Consider the following 14,717-nt stretch of genomic DNA (forward strand, 5'->3'; position numbering starts at 1 on the left):
CCCGTACCCCACCTCGCATCAGGAGCAGGGTACGTGCACACTCTGGTGTTCAATCACAGCTCGCTCCCTGCCGGCGGGGTGGTCCTGGTGACCTGCCAGGCCCCAGGCCTCAGTGCCTCTCTAGACATGAGGGGGGAAGGGGCAGCCACAGGGGAGCTGCCGGCCAGCACGGAGCCAGCTGTGGTGACAGAGGAGTAGGCCGCCTACTTCTGGAACTAACGCGTGGGCCCGGGGTTGCAGCTGGGGTGGGTGGCGGACTGCAGACTCTTCTGGACCCACTCCAGCTGCTCTACATCCAGTTCCTGCCCCCCAGAAAGCCCTGGTGACGCAGGGTGACTCCGTTTCCCCAGAGGCCCTAGGAACCTGGGGGCCGCAGAGGGACGCTCAATTCTCCCCTGACACGGTCCAGGCCTGGCTGCAGCCTCCTGCCCACCCCCAGACCAGAAGAACCTCAAGGGGCTAGGGATCCTTTCGCCCCCACCTCCCTGCCTCAGTCTCCCCAGGAGGGCTGGGGTCAAGACGGGACCTGCGATTTCCCTGCACAAAGACAAAAGGCTGTGCGGCTTGCAGAGTCTGTTTATTGGGCGGGAGGAAGCCCGGCGGGCTGGAGGCTGTAGCAGGGGCTGGGAGGCTCGGGGGGGTCCGAGGATGAGGGCCTCACTCTGTGCGGGGGGTGGTGAGGTTTAGGGCTCCGGGCTCACCCTGCGCAGAGGAGGTGCAGATGTGGCATCCACCCTGGACAGAGGCGCTTGCTGCTCCCCACAAGCTGGCCAAGGCACAAGGCCGGACAGCGGACTCTCCACCAGAACTTCCATAAACCGGGAAACACCCCACACCCACACTACCACCCCAGAGAGTCCCTCAGTCTTGATGGGCAGGGACAACTCCGCCCCCCAGGCTCTGCCCGGCCCTGGGTCAAGGGGTGCAGGTAACAGGAGGGTAATCGAACATCGACCCCCACACCCTACCACCATATTGGAAGGCTTAGGGTTCCCTGGGTTGTTTAGATCCATGAGCAGTTAACCCATCCCCAAACCCCCAGGCCCTCTGGCAGGCAGCCCACGAGAGAAGAAAGCAGCCATGAGCCGAACTCAAGCTTACCCGAAAGGAAACAAACTGTAGGAAATTAGGGAAGGGAAGTAAGGACTGAGGCAGGCTACAGAAACATCTGGAGGAACCCCAGGAAAGCCCACAAATCTTCCCCCACCATGCCGGTGACCCGCACACCTCGTCCACTGCTCTGGCTGTTTAAGGGCTCAGGCTGTGGCGCTTTAGCCCCAGAAAACCAAGGCAGGCTTCCCAGCGGGGGGGGGGGGGGGGGGGGGGGAGGCTTCCAAGAGGCTCGCCAGGCAGAAGGGGGAGAGGACGGCAGGCTGAGGGCCAGCCCGGCACAGCCCACACAGGACACCAATCTCACCGTGCTCTCCTGGGAGGGGCTGGCCTGGGCCTCTGGGGGTGCCGGGGTGCCTCCTTCCCTGGGGGAGCACATGTCTGTCGGGGGAAGACACATCTGTGCTGCCTGCACCCTCCTGCGGCCCCCGGCCTGGCCTGGGTGCGGAAGGAGGGACGCTGAGGAGCAGAGGTCACAGGTCACCCAGCCCCAGGGGACCCGGCTGCCCACTCGACCACACACCTGACTTGGGCAGCAGGATCATCATGTCATCCTGAAGCCCCACGGTGGGGTAGAAGTCACGGAAGGCCCTCAGGGCCTCGGGGGTGGGGTCCTGAGTCCGGCCTGGGGAGGGAACAGGGGGGGGAGATACCAGAGGTTTCCTTTCCTCACTTCCACTCCCCAAAGGTGACAGCTAGGCCGCCAGCTTGGGGGGCCGGCTGGCTGGGCAGCGGGCACAGCCACCCAGAAGACCTCCCAGTTCCTATGAGGTCCTGGTAGTGGCTGGTGTGGCCGGGATGTCTCCGGGGCCATGTTTGCTTTGCTCCACCACCACCCCCTCCCCGCCTTTTCCGGAAGCTTCCACACCATTCCCCCCTTCCCCCATGTTCACTTGGTCTTCTCCACCACTCCAGCAGGGATGCCAGACCCCGGCTGGCCCTGACTGATGACTGGGGGCCAGGGAGGGGCAGGCGGGGGACCCCAAGGTACAGGACCTGGGACAACCGGAAATACAGCTAGCCGGAAAGCAGCTAGTGCTGGGTGAAGAACCAGGCAAGGCAGGGGAGGGAAGGAGAGGTCTGAGCGGTGGATGGGCGGTGGGGGGCAGGGGAGGCGCTCACTGTACAGCTTCACCGTGGTGCTGAGAGCCCCCACAAGCTCCTTGGAGATGTAGAGCACAGCGAAGGAGCTGTAGTCGGTCTCAGCCACGCGCACGTCCAGGTAGTGCAAGACTAAGGAGCGGGTGAAGATGTGGCCAGTGCTGTGACCCAGCCATGAGCAACCTCGAGCCCCGGGGAGTGAGGGGCAGAGAGGGAGGGAGGGGGAGGGCTGGGGACCTCCAACGGAAAGGCAGCCCCTCACCCCGCGAGGAGCAGCTCCAAGACACACCTGGGACCTGGAAGTGGCCCTCGGAGCCCACCCTCAGGTAGTCAGCGTCCACCTGGATGCAGCCTTCCGCCCTGGAGAGCACAGACAGCATGGCGTGGCCTCGCCCCCTCTCCCCCCTCGCCCCCCTCGCCCCCTCTCCCCCCTCTCCCCCTCTCCCCCTCTCCCCCTCTCCCCCTCTCCCCCTCTCCCCCTCTCCCCCTCTCCCCCTCTCCCTCTCTCCCCCTCTCCCCCTCTCTCCCTCTCCCCCTCTCCCCCTCCCCCTCTCCCCCTCTCCCCCTCTCCCCCTCTCCCTCTCTCCCCCTCTCCCCCTCTCCCTCTCTTGTCTCCCACCACCTCCCCCCCCACGCTCTGGGCTCCCCCACGCAGCGCCATCCGCAGACACTCACCCGGGGAAGACCATGTGGGCACTGAGGTCACCTTCCGCGGTGGCGTTGATGGTGCTGGAGGACATCAGTAGATGGTCCTTCGTGCCCAGGAAGACTTGGCAGTCGGACACCATGGCCACCACATACCAGAGGCCTGAGAACTGCAGGGCAGCTCTGTGACCAGCCAGGTGGGCGGCCGACGCCAGACCCCCTCCCCCGGGACGAGAGGTGGTCTTCCCCAGCTCGGACCCACGGACAGACGGACGGAGGCCCCGTTCTACCTCCTTCCCCACGGCCCCAGCCCCACGGTCGCCCACGCCCAGGGTCACTTTGGATCAGATGACAGCAGTGCTAAAGCTGCCCCCGGCCAGGCCCATGCCCAGGCCAGCACGGTGGCGGCCATGCTCCCAACAGGCGCTGGGCACTGCGCCCTCCCTGGGTGCAAAGCCCAGTACCTTTTGGGCATCGAAGTCCGGCTGCACCAAGACCTCAGCCTGAGCCACAGACACCCAGAGCAGCACCAGGACCCAGCACGGCAGGACCAGCCCCATTCCCACACCTGTGTTCCAGCCCCAGCACCCCAAGACTCCAAGCCCAGGCGGCCTCGGCTTTATGGCCCAGCCCAAGGCTCACCGGAAGGGCAGGTTGGGGAGGAAGCAGAAGGCGCCTTGGACACCTAGCCCTGCTTTGTCCATTGTTTGGCACAATCACTCAAGTGTACCCCCTGACCCCAGGGGTCACTTCCTGAAGCACTCCAGACAGCTCGGCTCCCACACACACTGGCATTGGCCAGCAGGGTTGCCTGTGGAGCCCGTCGAAACAGGACAGACCCAGGAGCTGCGTCTCCCTCTGCCGCGACCATCTCGGGCCCCGGGTGCAGCTGGGAAGAAGCCGGGCATGACCGTCCTCGGCCAGCAGCCCCGCCCAGACCCAAGAACACAGGGATTCTCTCTCTCATCCTCAACTAGGAGCTGGGGTCACCACTGGCCGGCCTCCAGGCCTCATCAGGCCCCGGTTCTGTGTCAGCACAGCTGTAACACCTCTGGGCCTCCTCCCTCCCGCCTCCACAGTCCCCACACAGCCTCCAGTGGGCCCCTGAATGCTCACCTGGGCAGGAGGGGCTGGGCGGCACTGAGAGTGGATTATGGTTATCGGTGGCCGCCTTATCTCCAGTTTAGGAAGTGTGCCCATGGGAATGACGCCGGCGAGGCGCCAGGGCTGGAAGAGGTTAGAGTGGGGGAAGGACTTCCCAGGTAACCTCTGTGCCCCTCAAGACCCCAGGGACCCTAGTCCAGAAACAACGCCCAGTGCCCTGCACACCTCCCGGACCTTCCAGACACAACACATAAACCCTGCACACCTCCCAGAGCTTCCAGAAACACCACCTCCCATACTTCCAGGGTGGGCTTCTGGGAGGCCACACTCTAAGCCCTCCAGGAGTGCCTGCCCACCAAGCATCAAACGATAGTACTGGCCAAAACAATACAAAGACTGTGGGAACAAACCACCTGGCTCAGTGCTCCAGCCTGTGATCCTAGACTTTGAGAAGCAGGGACTGGGGGACTACAGTTCCAGGCCAGTCTTGAAGCTTTTCATCTGGACCAACAGTTAGGCAGTGTTGTACCACTGTCTCCCCAGCTACGGGAAGAAGAACAGCTAGATGTAATGGGGAAAGCCACCATGGCAGCTGAGAAGGAAGCTCAAATGGGGGACGGATGTCCAGCCAGGCCCGGGAAAGATTAAAACTCCATCTTGAATTTTCAAGATCTATGCAAAATGAGAGTGGATCAAATAGTAGGATGTCTGCTTAGCAAGCACAAAGGCCTGAGTTCAAACCGCAGTGCCACAAAAAAAAAAAAAAAAAAGGAACAAGCTTTTTGTGCTTTTATGCATATCCCAACTCATCTATCTGCCATGGGCAAGTCCTGCTTCTCAAGAAACAGTAACTTCTCCATAAGAGACTCTGTTGGCCGCGGGGAGCTCGGCCAGGGCTCTGGGGCAGTTGCAGATGGGTGGCTGGCTCCGGTACAAAGAGTTCATTCAGATGCAGTGATTTCTGTTCTTTCCCACACAGAGGAGAACACGAAATCAAGGAGACTAGGACAATCACCAGAGGTAGCCCAGCAAGTAAGGGCCCTCCAGAGGGGGAACCTGGTTCTAACCTGAGCCCCAGGTGGCACCAGAGGCAGGCCCGCGGTGTGGTGGCGGTGGACACTACCCGTCCTCTGGTGCCTGGTGCCAGCAGCCTCCCCGGGGACGGGAGTGCAGGGGAGCGGCACCCTGGGTAGCAGCCACCAAACCTGCAGCTCTGGATGCTGCAGCTGCCCAGGACCCTGCAGAGGGCAGGCTGGCTGACGGACAGCCAGGCGCAGCAGCTGAGCAGCCAGGCCTAAGACAGAGCGGCCTGCCACCGTACCAAGTGCACACAGCCTCTATCACCAAACCACTCCAGCCACGCAGCCCCTGTGAGTTCCATGCTTGCTGGCTACAGCCATCTCCACCCCGCCAGACCAGGCCTGACCCCCGCAGCAAGCAGATGCCGCACCCTGAGTAGGGGTCCCTGCCCAGCCCCTCTGTGGCCATTCCTTGTCTGAGCCCCGGTGACACCTGTCCCCCATGTGCACAACAGGAGGCTGCTCAGGCCCTGCTGGGCAGGAGAGCCGCCCCTACCACGGGGGCACTGGGTGCGGGGCTGGGTGCGGCTGGCGACAGGCAGGAAGTGTGCCTGCCCGGGACTTGGGTTCCCTTTCTGGGGGGGGGAAGTTGAGCTGTGAGGATTGTGGACGAGGCTTCGGGGGGTGGGGGAGGAAGCTGAGCTGTGAGGATCGTGGACGAGGCCACCCCAGCCACGGCCCGCAGGAAGAGCCCCAGCTCACTCCTCACTGAGGCGGAGCGGCAGAGGACTGAGCTCTGGACCCTGGAGCAGCTGCTCTCCTTAGAAGAATGGGGCGCCCTGCCCTGCAGCCCCTTATGTACCTGCTCTGCCTCTGCTCCTCCCAGGCACTGGGCCAGGAGGGAGGTACCTGTCCAGGTGAGGGGGCTGCTCAAATGTGTTTTCACGCACACGCACGGGCGTGCGCGAGCACACACACACACACCAGGCCTGACAGGTGGACCAGCCGGGAACCCTCAGGAGTGTTCTGACTGGCACCGAGGCTTGAGGAACAGGGGTGCTGGAGGGGGCAGGCCTGCCCTGAAGCCCCACCCTCTTTGTTTGTGCAGATGTGAAGATCGTGGGTCTGGGGGCCCAGGACAAGATGGCGATCATCCAAACTTGCCCTGGCTTTCCTGGCCCACCAGGGCCCAAAGGGGAGCCAGGCAGCCCTGGCAAGAGTGGTGGGGCCAGACCCGGGGTGCGGTGGAGGGGTGGGGTCTGAGGGTCAGGGGGGAGGGGGAGGGGGAAGTTTGAAGGCTCCATCCGGGAGCCCCCCTCCCGCAGCCCTCCCCACACCCATCCCAAAGATGCAGTGCGGTCCGCTGTCTGTGTTTCCAGGAGACCGGGGACCCCCGGGCAGCCCGGGGAAGAGGGGGCCGGCCGGCAGCACAGGTAGGAGGGGGCCCCTGGCTGGACGTGGGAGCAGTCAGACTGCCCGGTACACAGGAATTCCTCCCATCCCTCCCTTCCCCCTCCCCCCTCATCCCTCTCCCCCTCCCTTCCTGCGCCCCTTGCACACATGCAGTAGGAAGAGGAGGACCTCCTCCTCTCAGGGGGCTGAGTGTGAGGACGCCCTTACACCCACAGGAGAGCCCGGAGCTACGGGGCCCCCGGGAGCCAAAGGTGAATGAGCAGACGGAGCCTATCTGGGAGGGGGTGGGGGCTCTGGGTGAGAGGTCTGGGGTGGGCTCCCACCCAAGCCTTGCTCAGAGGACGGAGGGAGTGCCTGGACCCATCTGGTTGGCTTGGGGGACCCAGCAGCAACCCCAAGATCTTCCTAGGGTACACCTCTGGGAGCAGCTAATGGCTGCCTGCTCCTGCATGATAGGTTCCCTGCATGACAGTTTCCCTGCATGACGGAGCTCCCTGCATGACGGAGCTCCCTGCATGACGGAGCTCCCTGCATGATGGTTTCCCTGCATGACGGAGCTCCCTGCATGACGGAGCTCCCTGCATGACGGAGCTCCTGCATGACGGAGCTCCCTGCATGACAGAGCTCCCTGCATGACGGAGCTCCTGCATGACGGAGCTCCCTGCATGACGGAGCTCCCTGCATGACGGAGCTCCTGCATGACGGAGCTCCCTGCATGATGGAGCTCCCTGCATGACGGAGCTCCCTGCAGGGCAGGGTCCCTGATGTGGGGTGCGGAGAGGAGCTGGGGGCGCTCGGGAGCTTGGTCAGGGCTCTAGCTCTCCATGCCCTGCATCTGTCCAGGAGAAAAAGGCGACAGTGGAGCTACAGCCTCGCTGGGTGAGGACACCCCAACCTGAGACTCCCAGAGGAGCCTGGCTCCCGGTTCCCGGCGGGGCCCTGCACCCCCAGCCTGGGCCTGTGCGGTGGAAGGACATGGGGACCCCAGGAAGGCCCTGGGGCCTGAGGAGACTGCTCATACCCCCAGCCCAGCTGGGCTGACTTGGCTACAGAGCCTCGGAGCCTCGGGGCACACTGGTCTTGGGGCCAGCACTTTGGCCAGAGGGACTAAAGGCGGGGAGGGGCAACCGGCACCCCTCAGAGGGGCCAGATGCTAGCTAGCGGGGATCCAATGGCTGTGCCGGGCCTGGGTGAGAGGGGCAGTGGGAGGGGCCAGGGTGAGGGTGGTGAGAGGAATGGTGGGAGGGGCCTGTGTGGGAGGGGCTGGGGACAGTGGGAGGGGCCTGGATGGGAAGGACACCAGGAAAAAGGACCTGTGGAAAAGGGACAGTGGGAGGGGCTAGGTGGGAGGGGCAGTGGGAGGGGCCTGAGTGGGAAGGACAGTGGGAGGGGCATGGTGGGAGGGGAAGGGACCAACAAAAGATACCATGTCTCCTGCCCAGGGGCAGCACTGAAGGACACACTGTGTCAGAGAGGTGAGCGGCTGGCCGGCCCTCCCACCCCACCACCGGCGGGAAGGTGAGCCAGGGACTTGGGGAACCCACACGGCACACCCCCCAGCAGGCCATCCCTCCCTGCCGGCACAGGGGCCCGGAGCTGCAAGGATGTGCTGGCCCAGGGTGGCTTCCTGACCGGCTGGTACACCATCTACCTCCCGGACTGCCGGCCACTGCAGGTGCTGTGCGACATGGATGCGGACGGAGGGGGCTGGACCGTGAGTACCGAGCCTCGGGCCAGCACTCGGGAAGGCAGCGCAAGGGCGGGGTGCAGAGAGAAAATGGGGGGCCTCCCCGACCAGAACTCCCACCTCCATGAAGAGGGGTGCAGAACGAGAATGGGGTGAGGCCACAGCAGTGGTAACGGCTGCACTCAAGCCTCCAGTGACCCTGCCCACGCCCCGTGGCCCCTTCACCCCTACTCCCCACCCACTGGTGCCTCTGTGAGGAGAGAGGAGGGAGGCCCCGCAACCCACGACTCATGTCCCTGAGCCCCACAGGTTTTCCAGCGGCGAGTGGATGGCTCCGTGGATTTCTTCCGGAACTGGGAATCCTATAAAAGAGGCTTTGGCGACCAGAACACAGAGTTCTGGCTGGGCAATGACTACCTACACCTACTCACCAGCAGAGGTGAGGATGGCACCCGAGCCGGCCAGGCCTCCGCACACCCTCCCCGCTGCCGCCTGGGACTCAGCCCTTCTCTTCCCTCCTCCTGCGCTGTGGCCAGGGAACCAGGAGCTGAGGATCGACCTGCAGGGTTTTCAAGGTGAAGCCGTGTATGCCACATACAGCCGATTCCAGATATTGGGGGAAGAGGAGAAGTATAAGCTGCTTCTGGGTGACTTTCTGGGGGGCACTGCAGGTAGGTTTTGGAGAAATCGCGAGGCCCTGGGCAGGGCATGGCGAGGGCCGGGCTATGCCTGAGCTCTGGGAGCTGACAGGTGCTGGGCTTTTCTTTCCAGGAGATTCCCTGACGAACCACAAAGACATGCCCTTCACAACCCAGGACCAGGACAACGACATGCACAGTGAGAACTGTGCCACTCTGTTCCGAGGGGGCTGGTGGTACAACAACTGCCATCACTCCAACCTCAACGGGCGCTACCTGGAGGGCTCCCATGAGAGCTACGCCGATGGCATCAACTGGCTCACTGGCAGGGGCCACCGCTACTCCTACAAGGTGTGCGAGATGAAGATCCGGGAAGCCTAGGTTGCTTGCACCCACACCCTGACCCCCCATGCCCAGGCCAGGTGAGAACATGGACAGAAGGCCACACAAATCCAAAGCCCATGCTCTCTGCAGTGTGCTGTCTGCTGTCTGTTCCTCCGGGAATCTGTCCAGCGCATGCACAGTGCATGAGGGTCACTGCATAGCTGGCACAAATAAAGATGAAAAGCAGGGCATATGCCTGACACCCTCAAAGGACTTGTGGAGGCAGGGCCACAGAGGCCCAGGCAGGAGGAGGGAGGTCCCCGGGCATCCTTGCTGGCCCCAAGATCACCTTGACCTCTGGATCACCTCCCAGAGTACCAGGGAGGACAGGAGCAGCCAGCTTCTGCCAGAGCCTGCTTCCAGGAGCAGACTGGTAGGAATGGGGATGTGAAGGGGAACCCAGCTCAGCCCCAACCACAGCCCTGCACACACCTAGACACCAACAGAGGGGCACATCAGGCCTCAAGAGACTTGGGGTGGCCTCTCCCAAAGCCCCTTCTACCACAGATCTCCACGGTTACCCCAGGCAAAGCCCCTTCTACCACAGATCTCCACGGTTACCCCAGGCAAAGCCCCTTCTACCACAGATCTCCACCGTTACCCCAGGCATGGAAAACATAGGGCAGAGTAGCCAGTGCAGGGCACAGCCTAGGAACACCAGGAAAGGCAGGCAGGTCATCCCAAGATGACCAAGGATGACAGGCTAGACCAGGGACCAGACCAGACAATGGCCCTGCAGGCAAGCAGAAAGCCACACCTACAAGGAAACTGAGGCCTAGAGGGCTGAGAGCTGGCTGAGACCCACCCCTGGCTCACTCTCAGGATACAAGCCCACCAAGGAGACCCCCCGGAAAGGCAGAGGCCGCAGCCCTACTGCTCTGGGCCAGGAAGGCCAAGCCCGGGCCCGGGGATGCGGTGGAGACCCCGGACCGCAGGCAGGCGCCCCGCCCTCACCAACCACACACCCAGCCGAGACTCGCTGGGCCAGGAGGGGCGGAGGGAGGGGGCCGGCCCGCGGGAGGAGACCCGTGGACTCCCGTCGACCAAGGCATCCGCAGCCCGTTCGCTTTCAAGAGGTTTAACCCTGACCATCAGGGCCGAGCAAACTCCAGACCCGACACACAAGACACCCGCCTCAGTCTCGGGTGGGAAGAAGGCCGCGTGGGCGCTGGGAGAAGAGTCTGCAGCGCGCTCCGCTCCGCCCCGCCCCGCCCAGCTCCGCGCAGGCCCCGCCCCGCCCAGCTCCGCGCAGGCCCCGCCCCGCCCCGCTCCGCGCAGGCCCCGCCCCGCCCAGCTCCAAACAGGCCCCGCCCCGCCCAGCTCCAAACAGGCCCCGCCCAGCTCCGCCCCGCCCCGTCCCGCCCAGCTCCAAACAGGCCCCGCCCCGCCCAGTTCCGCCCCGCCCCGCCCAGCTCCAAACAGGCCCCGCCCCCAAGGGCTCCTCAGGCTCTCCCGTGGCCCCGCCCCCTCCGGCGCCCGCGCAGGCTCCCTCCGTAGCTCCGCCCCGGCTCCGTCCCCCGCCGGCTCCCCCATTCGCCCGCCATGGTGAACCTGGGCATGTCCCGTGTGGATGACGCCGTGGCCGCCAGGCACCCGGTGAGAATGTCGGGCGAGGACTCAGAAGCTGGCCTGTGTGCTGGGCCTGTCCGGGAGGAGGGCGGAGGGGGGGCCGCTGTGGGGCCCGGGATGGGGGGGAGCCTCCGAGCCCGCAGGGGCGGGGACGGCGCGGGAGCTGAGCCCCGCCTCTTCCGGCCCAGGGGCTCCGGGAGTACGCCGCGTGCCAGTCCCACGCCTTCGTGAAGGGCGTGCTCACCTTGCTCGCAGGTAGCTGGTCCGCCCCGCCCGCCTTCCCGCCCCTCCCGTCCGGGATCCCCAGCTAGGGGGGGGGGGTGAACCGCCCCTCCCGTTTCCTTCCCCCCCCTTCCCAGGGCGGGGGTCCCGCCCGTCCCGGGGCCCCGCCCTCCCGTCCCGGATCCCCAGCTGGGGGGGTGAACCGCCCCACCCGTTCCCTTCCCCCCCTCCCCAGGGCGGGGGTCCCTCCCGTCCCGGATCCCCAGCGGGGGGGGGGAGGGGACCACCCCTCTCGTCGTTCCCTCCCACCCTTCCCAGGGCGGGGGTCCCGCCCGTCCCGGGGCCCCGCCCTCCCGTCCCGGATCCCCAGCGGGGGGGGGAGGGGACCGCCCCTCCCGTTCCCTTCCCCCCCTCCCCAGGGCGGGGGTCCCTCCCGTCCCGGATCCCCAGCGGGGGGGGGAGGGGACCACCCCTCTCGTCGTTCCCTCCCACCCTTCCCAGGGCGGGGTCCCTCCCGTCCCGGCTTCCCAGCCCCGCGCGCCGGCCGACCCGAGTCCTGGGCTCCCGGCAGGCGCGGGCGCCGCCTTCGGCCTGCTGACGGCCCTCCGGCGCAGGCGCCCCTACCCCTGGCAGTGGAGCCTGCTGGCGGCCGCAGGTGCGTTCCCGGGGAGGCCTGCGCCCCGACACACACCCGGGTTGTCGGGGTGACCGGCTCCTTAGCGGGGGTGGGATGCCACAGTTTGCCCCTGGCACGGGACCCCCATTTGGGTAAGAACCCCATGGAACCCCGCCCACCATTCCTTCTCAAATAGCCTGCACCCTATTCCCCTTTTTATTTTTAGTCGGTTGTGGGGCTTGAACTCTGGGTCTGGGCGCTGTCCCTCAGCTCTTCAGCTCAAGGAGAGCACTCTACCACTTGAGCTACAGCGCCACTTCCGGTTTTCTGGTGGTTTATTGGAGATGAGTGTCACAGACTATTGCCCAGGCTGGCATTGAACCGTGATCCTCAGATCTCAGCCTCCTGAGTAGTTGGATGATAGGCGTGAGCTGCTGGCGCCCGGCCCAGTTTCCCTTCTGAGAGGTTGAAGCCCCAGCCACCACCTTTCTGCTTCCTGTTCCCCAGTTGTTGGTTCTGTGGCAAGTTATGGGGTGACAAGAGTGGAGACCCAGAAATGCAGCAACCTCTGGCTTTTCCTGGAGACAGGGCAGCTCCCCAAAGACAGGAGCCCAGGTGAGTGGTCTGGAGAGGGAGCAGTTAGGCTCTAGTGCCTGGAATTGGGGGGGGGGGCAAGCTTCCCACCTGTTCTTCCCAGTCAAAGGGCTGGTTGGGAAGGGGCACAGCAGAGCTCAAGAAGATTAAGGGGTCAAGGAGACTCCGAGACAGAGGGAAGATTGCAAAGTGAGGAGTGTGGGCAGGGCGCAGCAGCCATGTGGACACTCGAGGAAGAGCGCCCGGGACCCTGGGACCCTGGGACCCAGCCTCCAATACCAAGCTTTTGCCCCTGTCCCATGGTGAGCTGGAGGCAGGACCTTGAGCAACCATGGACACAGCTCTGTCACCCTTTGCCTCTTAACAGATGGCCGCAGCTAGGTGCACTCCAGCTGAGATGTGGAGGATCTGGGACGGAGGCAGCCCTGAAACACAGCCCTCTGCACCTCCAATTCCAGACCTTGCCTCCACCTGCACAGGTGTGCAGCCAGATCTGACACACCTGAGACCTGCCAAGGAGTCAGCTCAGAAAAGGTTGGGGTGGTGAGCTCTGCTCCAAGATGACAAGAAACAGGGTCAGCACCGTGAGCCAAGGGCCCTGCAGCAGCCTGCAGGTGGAGGAGACTCCTGCACGGTCCCAGGAGCTCAGGGTCACCTTCCAGCCCCTAAACCTCCGAGACTCAAGGGGACATTGGGTACTGGGGATGTGAGGTGAATAAATGACATCCTTTCTCCTGAGTGAGAAAGTAATGAGTGGTACAGTATTTGCCTAGCATGTATGGAATCCTGGGCTCAGTCTCCATTCCTACAAAGGTTCAAACACACAAAGAGGCACACACATCTCTGGTCACTCCCCCTCCTTCAAAGGGACTTCACCCTGTGACTTTGTTGATAATGTCAGGTAAATGACTAGATTGCCAAGGAATGAGAACACCATGCAGTAGTCAGGCCAGGGAGAAAAGTTTATTTTCTGAACTGCTGGCTGGCCTCTGGTCAAGTTCGAAGCCCAGGAGGCTGGAAAAGGGTCAAACCACCCCCAGGCCAGGACTTACCAAGGCCAGGGGCTTTTTCCACACCGGAAAGAGAATATGACCTTGGGGAGGGGGGAGATGAGCGCCTCTGGGTGTGCCAGTTACCTTAGGTGATGGGCAGGTACTGGGCGGAGACTTAGCCAAGAGGAGGGAGGAGTCTGCTCTGCCTTCCCAGGGCAGACCTTACAATAACCATGGCTTTAACAGATGACTTTTATCTAATCCTAATCACCTCCTTGCAGCCCCACATCTAAAGAACTTAATCATGTTCCTTTATAATAAGTTATCAAACTACTCAATAGGTGTTAGGCTCTTCCGTAAGCCAAATGCTGAGAGCAGTTGTGTGGGAAGTTGTGGGCTCAATAACTCAGACTTCTCAGTCTGTTCCCTGCTGTAATGGCCCCCCATTCCCAAATCCACATCATGGTTCCAGGTGACTGCAGTTACCCCAGCCAGTGTCTTCCTACCATTTAATAGGAAGGAGGAGGGTGGAGGAAGACATGGAATCCACCACTTCTGTTCACATTAGGCCGAACTGTCTACGGGTAAGATCACCCAGGAAGGTATCCTTGCTCTGGGAGGCCATGAGTCCCACTAAAATTCAGGAGCTCTAATTCTGAGGAAAAGGGGACAGCCAATATTGGTGTTAGGTTTTTAAAAAGAGGTAGCCGAGTAAGAACAGCACCACACACGTGGTATTCAGGTAAGGGGTAGGTTTATTCAGTAGACCTGCTGGGACCAGGCCAGGTTGGCACTCCACACAGCTGGGAAAAGCCTGTGAAAGACCTGGGAAATAAAGCTGGGAAAGAGGGTGTCTGGGCCTGGGCTAGGCCTTATCTAGGGTATGGGTGGAGAAAGGTGTGGCCACATCAAATTCAGAAGTGACCTCAGTGGATGCAGATGTGATCTCTTCCAGGTGTGCCAGTTGCTAGGTAACGTAGGTACTGGTTGGAGTCTGCTTGCCATCCAGGAGCGGACCTTACAGTTGGGGGACTGCGGATAGGCTCTACCTCAGTCACACAAGGGGGGCCACCAAAACTGGGGAAGTGAGCAGACTGCGCCCATGGCAGGCCTGCTTGGGAGGGAGAGCAGGGGATGAGCTTGGAGTTTAGACTGGAAAGGGAAAGGAACTGTGTGAGAAGTCAGAGGAAGATGAGTACTCTACCTGACCAGCACTACATACACTGTGGTCTGTGTCCCCAGATTATTATTTTCTTTCTTTGTTGGTTGTGGGGCTTGAACTCTAGGCCTGGGCGCTGTCCCTCAGCTCTTCAGCTCAAGGCGAGTGCTCTACCACGTGAGCCACAGCGCCACTTCAGTTTTCTGTTGGTTTATTGGAGATAAGAGTCTCACAACAGCCAGGGGCCGGTGGCTCACACCTGTAATCCTAGCTACTCAGAAGGCTGAGATCTGAGGATCACGGTTCAAAGCCAGCTCGGGCAGGAAAGTCCGTGAAACTCTTATCTCCAATGAACCACCAGAAAAACCAGAAGTGGTGCTGTAGCTCAAGTGGTAGAGCGCTCGCCTTGAGCTGAAGAGCTGAGGGACAGTGCCCAGGTCCAGAGTTCAGGCCCCACAACCAAC

At 62.8% G+C, this 14,717-nt stretch overlaps 3 protein-coding genes across 8 annotated transcripts; 2 read left to right on the forward strand and 1 right to left on the reverse strand.

Annotated features, from left to right (window-relative positions):
* Positions 1–567: 567 nt before the first annotated feature.
* LOC138822318 (lipocalin-15-like) lies at positions 568–10,790 on the reverse strand. 4 transcript variants are annotated; one of them, XM_070015102.1, is made up of 7 exons: positions 10,653–10,790; positions 2,887–3,026; positions 2,501–2,571; positions 2,233–2,343; positions 1,634–1,735; positions 1,418–1,548; positions 568–702 (listed from the first exon to the last, which is right to left on the reverse strand). In XM_070015102.1, exons 2-7 carry the CDS (start codon positions 2,997–2,999, stop codon positions 658–660), a joined length of 573 nt encoding a protein of 190 aa, XP_069871203.1. In that variant the 5' UTR covers positions 3,000–3,026; positions 10,653–10,790; the 3' UTR covers positions 568–657. The 4 variants fall into 4 exon arrangements, with proteins under 4 accessions (XP_069871203.1, XP_069871201.1, XP_069871202.1 ...); XM_070015100.1 differs by lacking the exon at positions 10,653–10,790 and adding an exon at positions 3,973–4,471; XM_070015101.1 differs by lacking the exon at positions 10,653–10,790 and adding an exon at positions 3,321–3,421 and having other exon boundaries at positions 1,418–1,491.
* On the forward strand, positions 5,656–9,302 carry LOC138822317 (ficolin-1-like). Of its 3 annotated transcripts, none has more exons than XM_070015096.1 (10): positions 5,656–5,896; positions 6,088–6,201; positions 6,362–6,412; positions 6,608–6,643; positions 7,236–7,271; positions 7,835–7,867; positions 7,979–8,106; positions 8,389–8,518; positions 8,616–8,750; positions 8,851–9,302. In XM_070015096.1, exons 1-10 carry the CDS (start codon positions 5,809–5,811, stop codon positions 9,096–9,098), a joined length of 999 nt encoding a protein of 332 aa, XP_069871197.1. In that variant the 5' UTR covers positions 5,656–5,808; the 3' UTR covers positions 9,099–9,302. The 3 variants fall into 3 exon arrangements, with proteins under 3 accessions (XP_069871197.1, XP_069871199.1, XP_069871196.1); XM_070015095.1 differs by having other exon boundaries at positions 5,657–5,896; positions 6,359–6,412; XM_070015098.1 differs by lacking the exon at positions 6,608–6,643 and having other exon boundaries at positions 6,359–6,412.
* Tmem141 (transmembrane protein 141) lies at positions 10,604–12,840 on the forward strand. Its single transcript, XM_070015103.1, has 5 exons — positions 10,604–10,697; positions 10,859–10,925; positions 11,464–11,547; positions 12,016–12,123; positions 12,470–12,840. The coding sequence occupies exons 1-5, from the start codon at positions 10,644–10,646 to the stop codon at positions 12,481–12,483; spliced, it is 327 nt and encodes a 108-aa protein (XP_069871204.1). The 5' UTR covers positions 10,604–10,643; the 3' UTR covers positions 12,484–12,840.
* Positions 12,841–14,717: the final 1,877 nt, after the last annotated feature.

The sequence above is a fragment of the Dipodomys merriami genome, unplaced genomic scaffold (assembly GCF_024711535.1).
Source record: "Dipodomys merriami isolate MVZ:Mamm:240054 unplaced genomic scaffold, mDipMer1.0.p SCAF_11, whole genome shotgun sequence".
NCBI classification, from domain to species: Eukaryota; Metazoa; Chordata; class Mammalia; order Rodentia; family Heteromyidae; genus Dipodomys; species Dipodomys merriami.